The 17,118-nt window shown below is 40.0% G+C and overlaps 1 protein-coding gene across 1 annotated transcript; it reads right to left on the reverse strand.

Annotated features, from left to right (window-relative positions):
- Window positions 1–3,465: 3,465 nt before the first annotated feature.
- Window positions 3,466–14,961, reverse strand: gnb3b (guanine nucleotide binding protein (G protein), beta polypeptide 3b). The gene is made up of 9 exons (XM_033636107.2): window positions 14,742–14,961; window positions 11,303–11,420; window positions 9,550–9,695; window positions 7,887–7,950; window positions 6,236–6,392; window positions 6,049–6,115; window positions 5,384–5,585; window positions 4,975–5,191; window positions 3,466–4,554 (listed from the first exon to the last, which is right to left on the reverse strand). Exons 2-9 carry the CDS (start codon window positions 11,369–11,371, stop codon window positions 4,448–4,450), a joined length of 1,029 nt encoding a protein of 342 aa, XP_033491998.1. The 5' UTR covers window positions 11,372–11,420; window positions 14,742–14,961; the 3' UTR covers window positions 3,466–4,447.
- Between the last annotated feature and the right edge of the window lie 2,157 nt (window positions 14,962–17,118).

Below are 17,118 nucleotides of genomic sequence, written 5' to 3' on the forward strand. Positions count from 1 at the left end.
CATTTCATGTCATTTCTCTTGTGACATCAATTTTAGCGCAATGCTGCCCTCTATTGGACACATTCATGCTTATATTTAGATTTTCTTGCTTATATTTAGATTTTCTGATCCTCCTTCCTCATACAACTTGCAAATTTTAAGATGTTCAGTGTTTAGCATGCAAACATCTGTCTCAATGTTCAAGACCTTCTTTTCCCAGAGAAGAAAAAAGGAACAAAGACAAATCAACTGCAAAAATCTTTACATCCTTTTTTAGCTTTTTGTAATGAAATGTTCATTTGTATTAGTGAGCAGAATGCTGATAACTTGCATATGAATCGAAATCAAAATAAATAAAAAATTCACTAGGGTCATGTTCACGGAAGGATTTTACATTTCTTTGATCTTTAAGCATGACATCTTTAGTTAACAGCATTCAGATGTCAAGAGCATTTACCCAGGGCCCCTTCACCAGAAGGCATTCTGCATTTCTACAAACCACAAATACATCTCATGCATATCATATCAACGTTTCTAAAGTGACGTAGTATATGAGCTGACTTTGTTATTGGGAGGTGGAGGGGATGGTGGATGGTGTGTACTGCCAAGCTGCAGACCACTGTTCAAACCAACAAACAGCCAAGATGGGTTATTTTTAGCAAGTCTTCTCTTTGTTTCTGGAAGCTTTTAGCCAACAAACCTCTGTGTTTTTCAGCGACCCCTAGCTGTGTTTCCTGTGGTTATTTAGCTCCCAAACATGGAGATTTTTTTTAGCAACCTGTCACTTTGTCTCCACTGGGAAAAGCAGTTTTTACAGACATTGCTACATTTCCAGAGGAGATTGTGCCACCAAAGACGGGTATTTTAAGTTAAAACATGATCTTTTGAGTTTTTCCTTGTCTGCTGTGAGGGTCCGAGGCAGTGGTGTATGGTAGTGAGGGTGGGCCCCAGTGCACACTATTATGACGGGCCCTTGTGCCAAATTTTGCGTCCAAACAGCTACTGAATATTTTATAGTATTGGGGTGACATGATCAAATACAGACTTGACGTTGGAGAACATCAACATACATATGACCAATCCACACTGCAAATCTGTATATGACAAAAATACCATATAAAATACAAAATTATCCATTAAATAGATTTTTAAAATAGTCTATAGTTTACGTACAATGAACATACATACATATTTTTATAGGTTTTTATGGACTATTTTGCATAAGAAAAAAGAAACATTCATGGAGATGGGTTTGACTTCTCATGGGCATACATAGCAGATAGAAGCATTTGTATCTTAACATGTGGTCCTCTCTGAACACAGGTGTATCTCTGAGGTGACAAGTTGAATGACTCACCAGGGCCTGTTGTCTGCTCTAGAGAGAGTGGGCCTTCCAACCAAGGTCAGAGGGACATCATATGCTGTAAAGCCCTTTGTGGCAAAATGTGATTTGTGATATTGGGCTTTATAAACAAAATTGAATTGAACTGAAGTAGGATTTTTGTGTGTAAACCAAACTAGACATTAACCTCAGTGTTGCTGAAATATAAAGAAATGTTAAGTGTCAACATACATGCAAGATAATAATATACAAATGTAACATATTCCTTGTTTGCAGAAACATAAATTGTCAACATTTATTGTGGCGACTGGATTGGCTTCGAGGAGTATGACATGCATTTAATGTTGTATGTTGCTTGAAAACTTTCCTCTGTAGCCTCATCTTTTAAATGAGGTTCACTTAAAGTAGTAAAATGAACATCAATATGCTGAGGAGCTACATGAGCTACACTCATTCATTTGCATTTAAAATTGAAAAATGTATTATTTTTGCAAAAATAATTCATTTTACTTTAAAAACTGTTTCAAATTTTTTGTAAATGACTTTCCTGGAACTTTTAATGGCATCTTACTGTTTTCAGTAGATTGGGTTTGCTCTGTAATGGAGATTTTCTTGTGCTGTAATGGAGGTATTTTTACATTGCCACAATTTTGCACCAACATTTCCGTGTCCTTGCTGCTGTTGTGTGCAGGTCTGACTCATGCTGCTGATGTGTGTTGACCTTGCAACTTCCCCCCAGACTAATTTGTCCTCCAGAGCGCAAGAGCTGCACCTGCATGGGCAAATTTAAATCAGTGTTTCCTATGTGTACGTGTAGGAAATAATTTATCAGGGCATTGAGCGGTGTGAGGACCCTGTTGAAAATGAGGGGAATTATTATTCTCTCACATGAATCACATTTTTGAGGGGCTTAAGATGCATACAAACTCATGAAACTTTGCACACTTATCAGAAACTGCTGACAAAAATGATAATTTATGGGTCTCATGCTCGGGTGTAAAAAAAATGGCTCAGTAGCGCCCCCTACAAAACTTTAACAAAGTAGCCCCCGCAGTAGGTTAAACCTACATGCAAAAAATCTGGTGTGGACATGTACCATGTATGGATGTACAAAAAAGTCTCATAGAGCCAAACCCTAAACCTAACAGGGAGTCAGCCATTTTGAATTTACTGGGCAATTTCTGTGCATTTTTGGCCATTTACAGGGGTCCAACTTAGAAGAACGTGGCCTAGAGATTTAAAATGATTGACTTCAAATTTGTTCTGTGCTATCTAAACACCTTCAAGATGAAAAGTTTTTAAAAGCATGAGTTTTTGTAAAACTGTGTGACTGTGGTGACGCATCAAACTTCCATGATTTGCCACAAAACAGGAAATGGTTTGTAACTCCACTGTTCATCGTCCAATCTGCCCCAAACTTCACGTTTTATGAGAGTAATAGCCTGAACACATCTACATGCCACTAACTTTTTTTTTAATATGTAGTTTTATCGCCACCTGCTGGTAACAGGAAATGACATGTTTTATACTTTGATGTACTCCTACCAAGTTGACAAGATTCCACTTAAATTTGTTGATCACTTCTGGTGAAAACTGTTCATCAAACAGTACTGCTGTGGCATCGTGGCCATTTTCCATGTTTCTCCACAAAACAGGAAGTTGTTGTAACTTAAGCATTGTCCAGTCTTCCTAAAATTTCTTATGCATGATAAGAGTCTTGCCCTTATGATATCTATGTGCAAAAATTGTAGTTATAGCGCCACCTTGTGGCAACAGAAAATGATGTTTTATACTTTGACATACTCCTCCCAGCCCGTTCAACAGATCCACCTCAAATGTTGTCAGCATAGCCTCAGCACCTTGATGGTGCTTTCTTGTGATGATTGTGAGTTTACATCCAACGATGTCGCCGTGGCAATGCATTATTCACTTTGACAGACAATTATTTGATTTACATAAAATTCACATGCTGTCGTTTACAATAGATTTACAGCAACATTATGTATAATTAGTGTGTTAGTTTCCAGTGCCACATGGTGGACACAGGAAGTGGTTCATCACTGCTTGCAGCTTTATTTGTTCTTACATATTATATTCAAGATCATCCCTAACTATCGACACACACAAACACACAGACTCTGACCTGGTGTTAATGCAGAATTCTATGTTTATTAGAAAGATTTTCAACAAACATTTCGTCTTTTTACAGAGGAACTGCACGAGTGTAAAAGTACTACAAAATGCAGCTGAGCCCAGGGGAGTAAAACAAAGTTTACAGAGTGTTTCATGGGTTGGACGGCCACCTGGCAGCCAGTCTCACAGCCTGACAACCTGGCAACACCTTCCAACCTTCATCCCTCTGGGTTGGTCATCAGATTTCCATGGTGAGATGGGGAAACAGCAGCAGCCATCTTGGATCAAAGGCTGCTGGTTGTTAGCAGGGGACCCAAGATGGCAGCTCTACCATACACATATGCTCAGGATATGTGCAGCCCCCGAAATAAAGAAAAATAAATAAAGAAAAAATAAAGACACTGTACATCAACTCTCCATCCTAATATGTTAATCTATAAAATATAAATAAATGTACATATCAATACGTCATCTAAATATGTGCAGGGCTCTTTTACAGGTCAAAGACAATAAAAATAAATCTGTAATCCTACAGTCTTATATTCAATATTCAAGTGTTCTTTCTTTTTTTATTGTCAAAAAATCTATTTGAGCTTAATTGACATTCTCAATAAGAGCCTCTCTCCTGCTCATTTATAATTTTGAATAATGTGCTATTTTTTTAAATTTTTTCAGTGTTTAAATCGTCTCAACAACAAAAAAAACTCTCTTGCACATACAGCGGGATGCATCGTGCACTGTTTACCTGATGCCATTTATACAACTCAACTCATTCGCAAACGCTCATATTTTGCATACATGAATGAGGAAGAAACAGAGAGGGAGAGAGGAACAGAGGAAGATCTGAGCTCAAACATCTGCACCAAATATCCTTCAATCTCACTTGTCTCCTAGTTTAGTTCCCTCTCTTGTCTTCACCCTTTTCCTCTCCCTTTCCACCCCTTCCTCTCCTCTTCCACCTCCTCGCCCGGTGTTTTCCTCTGCCGAGATGCCTCAGTTCCACAGTTTGAGGAAGCTGTCCCAGGATCCTGTGCAGACACCCATACCATCTTCAGGGACGCCGGTGCAGCTCACCCTGTTGTCATGGCCGGATAGCACACCTGGAGAAGGAGAGGAGAGAGGAAAAAGGCACAGAACAGGAAGTATGGAGAGGAGAGGAGAGGAGAGGAGAGTGATTGATTAGAACATTATAATAGACTTCCACCAAGGAGTAGAGTGCCCTGAGCGTGCCTGGACATGCATGCATATGACCTCAGCCTGAGCAGAGTTCAAACACCCGTGTGTGTCCAGACACACTACTTGTCTGTGCATTAGACTGCTGGCACTGACGTGTTTTGAAATGGTAATGTTTCAGTGAAAATACACGTTTGGTAAGTGCTGAACTTAACACTGGACAAATGAGACTTGGATTAAACTGCGTGGCAAAGTATTCTTTAACTTCCACTCTGAAAACTCTGTGGACCATTTATCACTCTGAATTCACATTTCTGACGGGTACTACACACATTGCCCTCACTCACCAACTTTCTCTCCCTTCAGTGAGTCCCAGATGTGGCAGTTGAAGTCATCGTAGCCGGCAAAGATAAGGCGGCCTGAGTTGGAGAGAGCCAAAGACGTGACGCCGGCATTCAGGCTAGTGTCCTGGTAGCCAATCACCTCCTGGTCAGAGCGCAGGTCATACATCTTGCAGCTGCAGTCGTCAGAACCTGTGATGATGCAGTTTCCACTGGGGAAGAACTGAGGTGGGGAGAAAAGAACAGCTTGTGGGGTTTTTTTTCAAATCTTTCCCAATTTTTGTCCTGAAAATCATTTTAAAAAAATCATCTTAATTCCTTAGCATTGGAAAATTAGGATAACATTATTAAACTCAATGGGACTCTCCTTTTTAAATAAAGGTTAATTTAAAATAATAAGTCACAAGGTCCTCACGGAGATGGCGTTGATGTCACTGGTGTGTCCGGAGAAGGTCTGCTTGCAGGCCCCTTCCCTCAGGTCCCACAGCTTGGCCAGGGAGTCACAGGCTCCAGAGATGAAGGTGTTTTGGTCGGGGGAGAGAGCCAGCGACATACAGTCTCCAATGTGATTGGTGAAGATGGTCTTCTGCTTGCCGGTCTCCAGATCCCACAGACAGCTGGAGAGGAGAGGAAGGAAGAGTGTTATACATGAGGAAGTGCAAGGAGAAGTGACCCGAAGTTACCATGAGATGGTGGAGCTGGGGAGGAGTGAAGGGGATTGAGTGACTTGAATTAACTAAAGTGACATCTTGCAGACAGCCTGCCACTCAAAGCAGCCATGCCCTTATTGATGGGTAACTTTAATCCTTAATAAAATCTAAATGGGTGAGTTGTCATGAGCAGGGAAATTATCTATAGAGATCAAAAGCATTTTTTGTACCAGGATGAAAACATGTTTATATCTGCTGTAAAGTTGGACATTTCAACATGGGGTACTGTGAGAATGTATTAGCTCTTGGAGCCTCAAGTGGCCATTAGAGGAACTGCAGTGTTTGACACTTCGATGTTTGACTCATACTTCAGCCCCTGAGGTTACAGCCTGATCGTAGCTGAAGGCAAAATGATCAATGATGAACTCACCAGGTGGTGTCACCGGAGGCTGTCAAGATCTCAGTGTCACTAAGGAAACGGCAGCAAGAGAGGTAACCTGGGTGGGAAATCAACTAACCGTCAGTCTGACCATGCATCAACCCATTTTTTTATGCTTGTATGTAGCATAAACTTCATTTCGATGATTCCCTAAGTGCATTTTAAATGTCATCCTTACCTGTGTGTGCGTCCAGCTCCCTGAGGGTCTTGGGGCTGGCAGCCTTGATGTTGTACACTGTGCACATGTTATCCAGACCACCGCTGGCCACCAGGTTACCAGAGGGGGCGAAGGCGACGCTCATCACCCAAGCCGACTTTAGTGGGACAGCAACCAACTGTGGAGCAGAAATTTAATTTAGGTGATTGCAACCCAATCGCCAGAATACATTTTTGTTTCTGAAAAGCATGAATAGGCCCGTGTTACATCAGTGCATTTTATATGTAGCAGATATGATGAAGCTTTACATTTCTTTATGCTTCGATGGTTAATGTCACGTGACAACACTGTGGTTGGTGTGTGGATAGGCTTAAGCACAAAAACCACTTGGTTAGGATTAGAAAAACATCATGCTTAAAATACCTGCTTTGGTCCCTACAAACACTGCTGGAAATGTCCAAAACTACTGTGGAGCAAAGACAGCATTTGTTGCGACAAATACACCTGGAAATGTCATGAACTCTTGATAAAAAATACCCACTTTTGTCACTACTACCTCGCCTGGAAATGTCCCACACTCTCTTTACAAAAATACCAGCCTTTGTTGTTTTTAACACAGCTGGAAATGTCAAGAAATCCTGTAAAGAAATACCCACTTTTGTTACTATAAACACGGTGGGATATGTGCCCCAAATCTTGTTGACAAATAACTGCTTTTGTCGCTACAAACACGCCAATTAAAGTCCCACAATTTATAAAAAATAATACCAGCTTTTGTTGCTATGAACACAGCTGGAAATGTCCCAAACTCGTGAAAAAAACGAAAGAAAAAAAACAATACCCATTTTTGTAACCTGTTCAAAACTAGTGCTTAAAAGCTGTAGATACTGGTCACCAGTATTTTCTGCAAGTAGGCTACTCAGTATCTTTAAATCTAAACTTTTTATTCCCAATTTAAAAAAAAAATAAAATTTTGTCAATACTCCCACCAGAAGTTCCTGACAATGTGGAAACAAAAATTAAACCATCACTGAATGTTTACACACCACTGAAATCCAGACTAATCTACTTATTTGAGTTTTGGAACGTGAACTACCCCAACCAGTCAGGAGAAAACACTGCCTCACCAGTATCTGACAGATAATATCTGGATATATGTGAAAAAAAATAAATAAAGATAAATTATTAAATCAGTCTAATCCAGTCTTACACTGCTATGAACACATATCTGGGAGTCTCTCAAATACACTCTTTAGGATCATTTAAAGCTGAACACAAAATCAAATCTATCAAAATAGACTGACAAACTGTTATTGTACGAATTCATTAATGGGCCAATTTAGTAAAATGAAATTCAGTGGTCTAATGTTAAACAATGATAAATGCCCAAACACATTTAACAAGAATACTGCAGAGAACACTTTCTGCCTCTCATAGCAGTTTAACTGAAATCATTAAAAAATCATTCAATTCAGCAGTAAGTAAAGAAAAAAGAAAAAAAAAGAACAGAAAAAACTTAAGTAATATTTTGTGTTTTTACAGTGTGGTATTTATACTAGGATCTAAATTCTCCCACCACCACTGGATGTCAGTATGCCTCCGCACCAAAAACTCTGCTGAGAAGACTTATGTAATACAGACTTAATAATATACATTAAGTTTGTGATCATACCTTGTTCCCTGTGAAGCAGTCCCAGACGAGAAGCTTGCCATCCTGTGATGCACTGACCATTTGCCTATGAGAGAGACAACAGAGCCACTGTGTTTGAATATGATTCAAATCTTCATTGTTTTTTTTTTAATGGAAACAACAAGAAAATACTGTTCATTCCAGATCATCCCACTGAAATCTGATATTTACCACTAGAAAGATTGCAACTTTGTGGATCAGATACCTGACAGCAGTGTCTCATCATCATTATCATCATTATCGGCATCATCAATAACTACTCTTGTCTTAAATGCCTTACATTTGAAGGTGCTACACAAATACAAGTGTCTATCCTGTTGTAGCAACTGGTAGTAGGCTACTACAATAAATAGCAGTAATCTAATATCTAATATCTCTTTAAGGTCAGGAGATTGTGGATTGTTAAAATTAACAAGATTACTATCGCAGTTTTTATGGAAAAAAAAAAATCACACAAAAACTTTTCTCAGACTTCTGATATAATAGTAGCCTGGAAATGTCCCAAACTCTTGTTAAAAAACCCTGCTTTTATCACTACATACATTGCTGAAAAAGTCCCGACCTCTCATTAATAAATACTAGTTTTTGTCACTACAAACATGGCTGGAAATGCTCCAAACGTGCGTTAAAAAATACTAATTTTTGTCACTGCGTACATGCCTGGAAATGTTCTAAACTCTTGTTAAAAAATATTAGGTTTTGTCACTACTAACACTCCTGGAAATTAGTGATGGCCAAATGAAGTCTCATGAAGCATTTTCTTTATTTTATGAGCCCAGTAGATAGCGCTCTTGGTTTAAAGAGAGAGGCTCAAAGAATGGCAATTCAGTGTGCTTTCAAACTTATGTTGAACAAAAAGTACATCTAGTGTTATCATAAAATAAAGAAAATGCTTCATGGGGCTTCATTTGACCATCACTACTGGAAATGTCCCAATTCTTGTTAAAAATATTGGATTTTGTCACTACTAACATGCCTGGAAATGTCCCAAACTCTTAAAAAAAAAAAGGTAGCTTTTGTTGCTTCTTTTTCCCTCTGCTGTCTCACCCCAACATTAAGTGCCTTAAATGTGAAGCTGCTATACAAATAGATGTGCATATTCTATGTAGCAACTGGTAAAAAATCTTTCAAGTGAATGCATTATGCTTCCATAATAGCTATCTATTGAAATAAATTAAAAGGAAAGAAAATGTCATGACAAAATTTTTTTTCTTGAATTCTGTCTAACATGCACACAAAACTGCCAAAATTCTTAAAAGACATTGTAGCGAGACAGAAAACTAAGGCAATTAACCAAAACCTTTTCCAGAATGGGGAACAGAGCGACTTCACTGAACCATTCAGATCATGTCTGCCCTGAGATTTATTGTACCATAGGCCTTATGAAACATCACAGCAGGAAAAGCATAAATGTATATAGTAAAATTTGTGAATTAATTAGCTGAATTCCATTAGGCTGCTTCAGTTTCAGGGTCCTGGTATCCTGCATGCTGGCTCACTGTCACACTGTCACCATGGCTTACTGGGACACTTCAACAGAGAGGAGCCATTGATAATGATGTTAGTAAGCTTTTCCCAGTGGGACAAGTCAAAAAGTCTTGATGAGCCCTGGTGAAGAGACCCCTGTCACCCTCCTCATCCTCACCTGGAGTCAGCGGACCAGTGCATGGCATAGATTTTAGCCAGGTGACCCTTGAGTGTCTTCCTGAGCTTCAGCTGGACTCGGCCCACTGCGGACGCCCCTCCTGCTGCTGCTGACATGCTGCCATCATTCACAGCCTTACGGGCCGCCTGGTGGTCACAAGGGGAATTACATGTTAGGGCGAGACAGAGACAAGACAGAAGGCAACAGCAATGAAGTTAAACTAGAGTTTGAAATAGAGTTAATTAAAATGATACTATGCAGGCTTAACTTTGGGTTCAACTGTGCGTCATATGAGGACATAATGATAAGTGTCACCACTAGAGGAAGTGAGAGCAGCAGTACTAGTAATAATATTTTTAATAAAAGCACATGTAACAGCACCAGTAGCAGTGTTGGGAAAGGTAGTATGAAAGGTTACAATACTGTAACCCTGGGTAATGCTCTCCTCCAATCACAAGCATGCATTCGCCTACTGAAATCTGCATAAACGTAGCAGGCCATTCTACCTGAATACAAGGGTGGGAATCACCAGAAGCCCCATAATAGCAGATTGCAATTTTACACATGTGCTGATACGGAATAACATATTTTGCAATACACTGTGATTTAATATCTTTTTTTCAGCTGCAAAATATGTCCCCAAAGGCAAGCTTTGTCAACATCTGTTTTATCTAAAAAGATAAAGTTCATCTCGCTTTATTTTTATTGCAGCAAAGTGTATAAGGTTGACTGAAAATTCTCATATTCTAAATATGACTCATATTCAAGTAGGCTCCCAAAAGTTGAATTTGTGTTCGCAATATTTATAACCTATATAATAAAAAAGATACTTGGCATCCATGTGTCCATACAATATTGCCACAAAACATGTCGTAATCCTGTGCTGTATCGTTTTTTCTCTCCACCCCTGCCAAATACACGCAGACCCCACAGTATATAAGGCAGCACACGCTGCTGTCTGCAGCATAGGAGCAACAGGGCCCCTGGGTTGAGGGTTCCACCCGTGCTAACAAAACTAGGGTTAGAGTATTGTAAACTTTGTTCTGTCTCACACAGGCTACAGCAGGTGGAGCCTGATGAACGGATGTCCTGACATCAACCCAGTCACATTGATTCTGACCAGCTAAAGTGTAGTCGCTGCGTCAGCCTAGGAAGTTGCAGTGTAGAAGAGGGCCCCAGTCACTCCAAGGGGTATGTGACTGAACTAAGAAGACTGATGGCCTAACCCTGCTGGGGTTAGAAAGACAAGCAATAGATGGTCGGGCAATCACAAATCACTGACAAGAAACAGGATAGCAGATTGAACGACTGCTTTTATGTAAATTTCAGAGGGCAAATGTGTGCTCGTGATTGGGGGAGAGTATTACCCAGAATTCCTGTAGCCTCTGTGAGATTGAACAGCAACAGTAGATAGTTCTAGTACTAGTTGTTGTAGTAATGATGTTTATTTTACCTCTTGTCATTGTCCAACAAAAAAAACATGTATCTCCAATTGTGCTTATTTTGATTTTTTTTTTGTAAACTAAAGGTTAAAGTATTTCAAAATGGTTTGAGAGAATTCTCCTTAGGCTAAATAAACCCTTATAACGCTGAGATGTGTTGTTACAAAGATGAAAACAGGGCTGTTCTTTGGAGATACATGGTTTTCACAGGACAGCAACTGTTTTGTTTTGTCAAATCTGGTGTCAAGATGCCTCCCACACCTTCAACAGGAAGCACCCACTGTATGGTTCACCCCGCACTTGTTGCTCACCTCAATCTGTGCACGGAGGCCATCGCACTCCTTTTTCAGCGCATCCATTTCAGCTTTCTCAGCTGCCATGGCAACGGTTGCTAGGGGATGTTACTGACGGAAAGAAGAAACTGTCACTCTGAAACAGAAGAGAGAGGAAACGATAAAAGGAGGAATAATGGACATTAAAATGTTTTGTTATGTAAAGTATCAACAAGTCACAACAACAACTCCAGCTTGATTATTAGGTCACTGCTGTCACACTCCTGCAGTACATTACAGGAACACACATGTCCACTGACCAGGCTGCGCATCACTCATTGACCCGGATACCTTGATCTGAAACACTTGGGTTGCTGTTACACCATCAAGTCTAGGGTGAAGATTAGACACATACCTGACAGCTTTAATCCCTCGCCCTAAACCAAAGTTGTAATACTCTGAGCTTTCGTACTGGTCAAACTGTGATGCAGAGTGTGAAGGGACGGGTGGGTGAGGAAGGAAAAGGACAAAATAAGACAAGGGGAGGTAAAAAACAAAGTGGCAGAAAAATACTATTCATGGTGGGAAAGAAATAAAAGAAAAAGACAAGCTGAAAGGAAAGATTGTGCAAAGAAAGTATGATGGAGAAATAGAAGCTTCTCCTGCAAACGTAAAGTATGAAGGAGAATGTTGGAGAAAGAGGATTGGAAAAAGAAGGAAAAACACATTTCATGAAAAAACTGATAGATAAAAAAAATGTTAGTCTTTTTTTACCGTTAGCAAGCAATAAAATATAATCAATAATGTTTGCAGATTATTAGTGAGGCTATAATTTGTTGGGTTTTTTTTATCGATGCACACATTGTAACATTTTGTATATTTAATATTTGTTCATTGATAAATGGTTTGTAAACCATCTATAAACATTATTTGGGTGGCCATTATAAAGTTGCAATGCTTATTGATGTACTGCACGGTATTTATTAACCATTTAACAAGGTATCCAGTCCAGTTTTGTTTGTTAACAGGAAAATTAACTATGACTTTAACATTTATAATGATGATTATTATAAAGTGTTACCACAGCATGTAAGCAGCATGTCCCTGGACTTTATTAGTGCATTTCTGAATTACACAGCTGAGTTTTAATATTAGATATCAATGATAAATCACTAGAAAGCCAAACAAATGACAATACTCCTCTTTAGTTTTTATTAACTGGCTCTGAGATCACACTGTAAGAGCTTTCAGGACTGAAGAAGCCTCTTGGATGAGAGACAAAAGGTCTATAAGAATCTCAAGCAAGTCCAGTTGCCTATAATATAGCATGTAAGTTTACCATGACCTGGATGACTGAGTCTTCACTGACATCACACTTTAAGCTTGAGTTTATGAGCATCTTTGGGATTCTCATTGTGAGACAAAAACAGCACTCTAAAGCATGTTGAACACAGTTTTTCAAACGTTTGAGCAGCACTTATGCAGTAACTACCATCAGATTTGTAAGCTAAAGTCTTTGGGGGGCCTTGTTAGCTTGAACTCAGAGCAACGTATGATGACTTCAGCAGAAACACTCACCAACAATGTACAGTCAAGCAAACAACAAAATGGCTGTCCTAATATTTAATGTAAATTTCACTCCTGGTGTGCAATGTCCTCATTTTCTTTTCTACCTGACATGTTCCTTCACTTTGATGTCATTTTCATTTCAAGGCCTGCGTGCAGAAGTTGTGCCTAATACTCTTTAATAGGATACTGACGTCTGACTAATTCAACCTCAACAACCTCTTGAGGAAACTCTTAAAAAACTACAAGGGTGCAGCTCCACAAATTAGGAAAATATAGCTGTTAATTCTGTGATATGCTGGCGTGACACAGTGTGAAAGGTTGCAGGCAATGCATGGGTGACGTAATGCAAAAAATGAATTGTTGCAAAAAAAGTACAGGGAACTTTTAACCGTTTGTTGTCTGAATGCTCTCTGCAACAGTTTCATGCCTTTCTCTTATTATTACATTTATATATTGATAGTAACTAATAAATATGGGATGCAACACTGCAGTCTGTGGAGGGACACAAGATGGACAAAATAAAAAATACTGAAGACAATGATGGAAGGATTAAAGAGTTCACCATCAACTAATTGTTTTAGATTATGCAGAAATGCCAAACTCTTCCTGGTTTCATCTTCTTAAAAGAAACAATTTGCAGCTTTTTCTCTATTTTGTACATATTGTTTCATTTTGTATGATTGAGTTTTAAATGCTCAATGGGCAAAACAAGCAACTTTGGGCATTTGGAATGTGCCCACAGACCTTTCAAAGAATAAATACTTGAAAGATGAATGGAAAAATTCTTCTCAATAAAATCAATTTTACAGTAGAAGTGAAGGATGTGGCCTACGTGCAGCACAGGTAGCAGCTTGAGCCTGTAACAGGATGCAGGATGGAGGGTGGAAGATATGGGAGAGGCAGGGGTGGTGCTGGTGATTTGGGGTGGGTTGCCACAGGGCTTTAAATCCCAGGCAGGAGATCTTAAGGGAAGCTTTACCGGTCAAATCTCCTGTCATCCGATTACTGACTGCTCTTTACCTCGGGATCAGAGAGAGAGTGAGGGAGGGCGATGTGGATGGTTGGAGATGTGGAGGGTCGGTTATAGTCAAACATCAGCAGCTCCTCCTTTACTGTCCCCTTGTCTTTTTTGATGGAAGTGATGGTGCATTAGTGCTCAGTGCTCCTACATGTGAATGTTTCTGCTCTCAAGTAAAACCATTTTGTGAAGCTACTAAAACAATAAGTCAACATAACCAAAAAACAAGCAAAAAAAACAAAACAATGGTATCAGTAAAAAAAACAAAACCCTGTATGCTATAGCTACCCAAGCAAACCTGCATTGTAGAAATCTGCGTGAGCTGGGTGAGGTTTGGCTTTGTGTGATGGATCAGGCTGCAGCTTACTGCTGCCACACCTGAGGCACCAATCCTCTTTGGCAGCTTCTCTACAATCCAAAGATCACCTTCAAAGGGTTTAAGGAATCATTACTTTGTGTGCAAGCGTACACAGGACTGATTTTATTACTCTCAAGAAATCAGAGTGAAGTAGCCTTTTTGCATGAAAAATGGCCAATGAATGTATTAAAACAACTTAGAAGTGAAGAAGCAACTCAGAACATTTGCATGCAAAGTCACTACCAGTGCTCAAACTGCAGCTGCAGCTACATTTCAGGACTTGCACGATGCCATGTGAAGAAAACCCCTTTAATATACAAGTGTTCTATCTTTTTCCTGTGCTGCACAGTGAAGCAAAAGTCCACTTCCTGTTTTATAAAATCCCACAAAAATCCAATTCCTGCCTTTAAAATCTCACAAAGTAAGATGACGCAGGTTCAGAGAGATTCACCACAGCTCCAAACTTTCTCCAACAGCAGAAGAAGCACCTTAAGTGAGCGCAACTGAACAGAGGCGTAAAAGAGGAAACTCACCTGTTCCACACACAATGTGGTCCCTTCTCTTCCTCTGCAGCTCCTGGTCCCAGACACCTCCGGCCCTTTGAGCTTTTTTAGATTCCACAATCCCAGGGTGCACAACCTGCTCGCTGGCTCCTTTGACGCTCTCCCCCGGCAGACTGCTAGCAGCTTACTTGTGAGAAACTCTCTCTTTCTCTCTCCCTTCCTCCACAGTGAAGAACAGATGAGGATTGGAGGGGATGAAGGAGATAAGGGATGAAGGGATAAAGCTCAAAGATGGAAATAGAGAGGGAAGGAGAGAGAGAGAGAGAGAGAGACAGGAAGAGGGAGCACGGCGAGAGGAGGTAGGTAAACCGATTGCAAGGAGAAAATGAGGTTATGAGGTCAAAAGACAAGAGCAGGTGAAGAAATGAGAGAGCAGGGAGAGAAAGGGAACAGGTGGAGATGAAATGTGAGAATATGAGAGACGCGACAAAAGATTCTGGAGGTTGGCAGAGAGATTACACCTGTTGCACCTGAAAATTGGGCACTGAAGGAAGGAAAGTGACTCATCAGCTATACACATAGTTAAATATTAAAGATTTTATATGCCATGAGCCACCTGTTCTAATACTTTTCAGGTGCAACTTTAATCTTGTCAAATCATTTGCAACCTCTTATTCCTAATTTGAGACATTATTTACACTTCTTTGGTTCATTTGTTTTTCAGGATGTGTCCTTAGTGTCCTATGACAACAGAGAGGTGACATTGTACTCATGGCATCATGGCATAGCGGCGCATGTTTTCTGTCAAGGTGCAGCAGTGAGGATGGGAAGTCTGGGTTGGAGGTTGACATGGGTGAATTGGTTTTTCAGAGCTAATGAGCTGAGCCTGGTTAATCAGGGTCTAATGGGATATCCGGGGACAGCCAATCTCGTTAGGGAATTAGAGCAGGTCAGGCTAAACGTGCGTCAAACCTGACACACAGCAAAGGCCTGGACGACAAGTGGATCAAGAGTCAAACGCAGAGTTTTGCCCAGAAAATGAGACGTGAAGTGATCGAGGAGTGTGGCAGCTGCTCTTTTAAACAGTAGCTCACAATCTAAAAAGATGGTGGTACCTCGTAAAAAATAGTTTTTAGAAACTTTTACAAACCAGATCACCTGGACTTTGGACAGAATGCCTTCTCAAGAGTGGGTAAATAAAATGGTCGAACACATGAGGTCAAATATTTAGATGGCGACATTGAGGCGGGACGTTTTGGGTCGAACCATGACAGTGAGGAAAGCAGGTATTGGTCTCCAGTGAGAGATGATCTCGTTTGGTCCGCCCCCCCTTCACATCCTGTAATCTGACTTCTGGCTTGAGGGGGAGATTTCCTTGGAAAGGTGGGTGGGTACTCCACATAGTAATCTGAAGTAATGTTCAATGATGCAGCAGATCACTCCAGTCGCCAGAGGAAAATGTTGGCATTGTAAATTTCTGCAAACCACCAAATACTTTACATATGTAGGTTTTACACATATCATATCGATGTTTCTAAAGTGAGTGTGAGTGAGTATATGAGATGACTTTGCCATCTGGAGGTGGAGAAGATGGTGGATGTGGTGATACCCAGGCAAGACACCTGCTCAGCTGCAGACCACTGTTTAAGACCAACAACAACAAAACCTGTTGTAATTCAACAAGCTTCCTGTCGCTGTTTTTCCAGCGTCTTTTGTGGGACCAAACATAGGTGCTTTGTAGGGACCTATTGTGTTTTTTCCAGTGGCTTTTTAGGCACCAGACATGGGTATTTGATAACAACCCACTGCTGTTTTTCCAGTGGTTTGTTTTAGCTACCTGTCAGTGGTTTTCCAGCAGCTTTTGTGGAACCCAACATGGGTGCTTTAAAGCAAATCATGCTGTGTTTCCAGCTGTTTCTTCGGCACTAAACGGGTGCTTTTCCAGTGGTTTTTTAAATTGCTTGTCCCTTATTTCCCTGCAGCTTTTTTGCCATTTATCACTACCAGTTTTTTACGCACCAAACATGGTGTTTTGCAGTGACCCACTGCTGTTTTTTCAGCAGCTTTTTTAGCTCCCTGTCGTTATTTTTCCAGCGGCCCAAACAGATGAATGGTGTTTTGAAAAGCAGTTGTTTTTTAATAAGACATTGCTTAAGGTCTAAGAGCTTTTGAAACTTTATCAGTAAGCCTTGATTTAATTTTTACATCAAAAAGCTATGTAGCTTCCACAAACACATCATATTTGCAAATAAGAATATGAATGCTTTTACACAGACAGCCCAGCATTTTTGTAATAATACAACTAAATTTTAAGCTAGGTTAGAATCCTTGGGTGTAATGACATTTGCTAAACAACAAATCACTGACAATGTCAAGGTCAAGTGATAAAACGAATGAGTTCTGCAGC

Source organism: Epinephelus lanceolatus, chromosome 16 (assembly GCF_041903045.1).
Source record: "Epinephelus lanceolatus isolate andai-2023 chromosome 16, ASM4190304v1, whole genome shotgun sequence".
Classification (NCBI taxonomy): Eukaryota; Metazoa; Chordata; class Actinopteri; order Perciformes; family Serranidae; genus Epinephelus; species Epinephelus lanceolatus.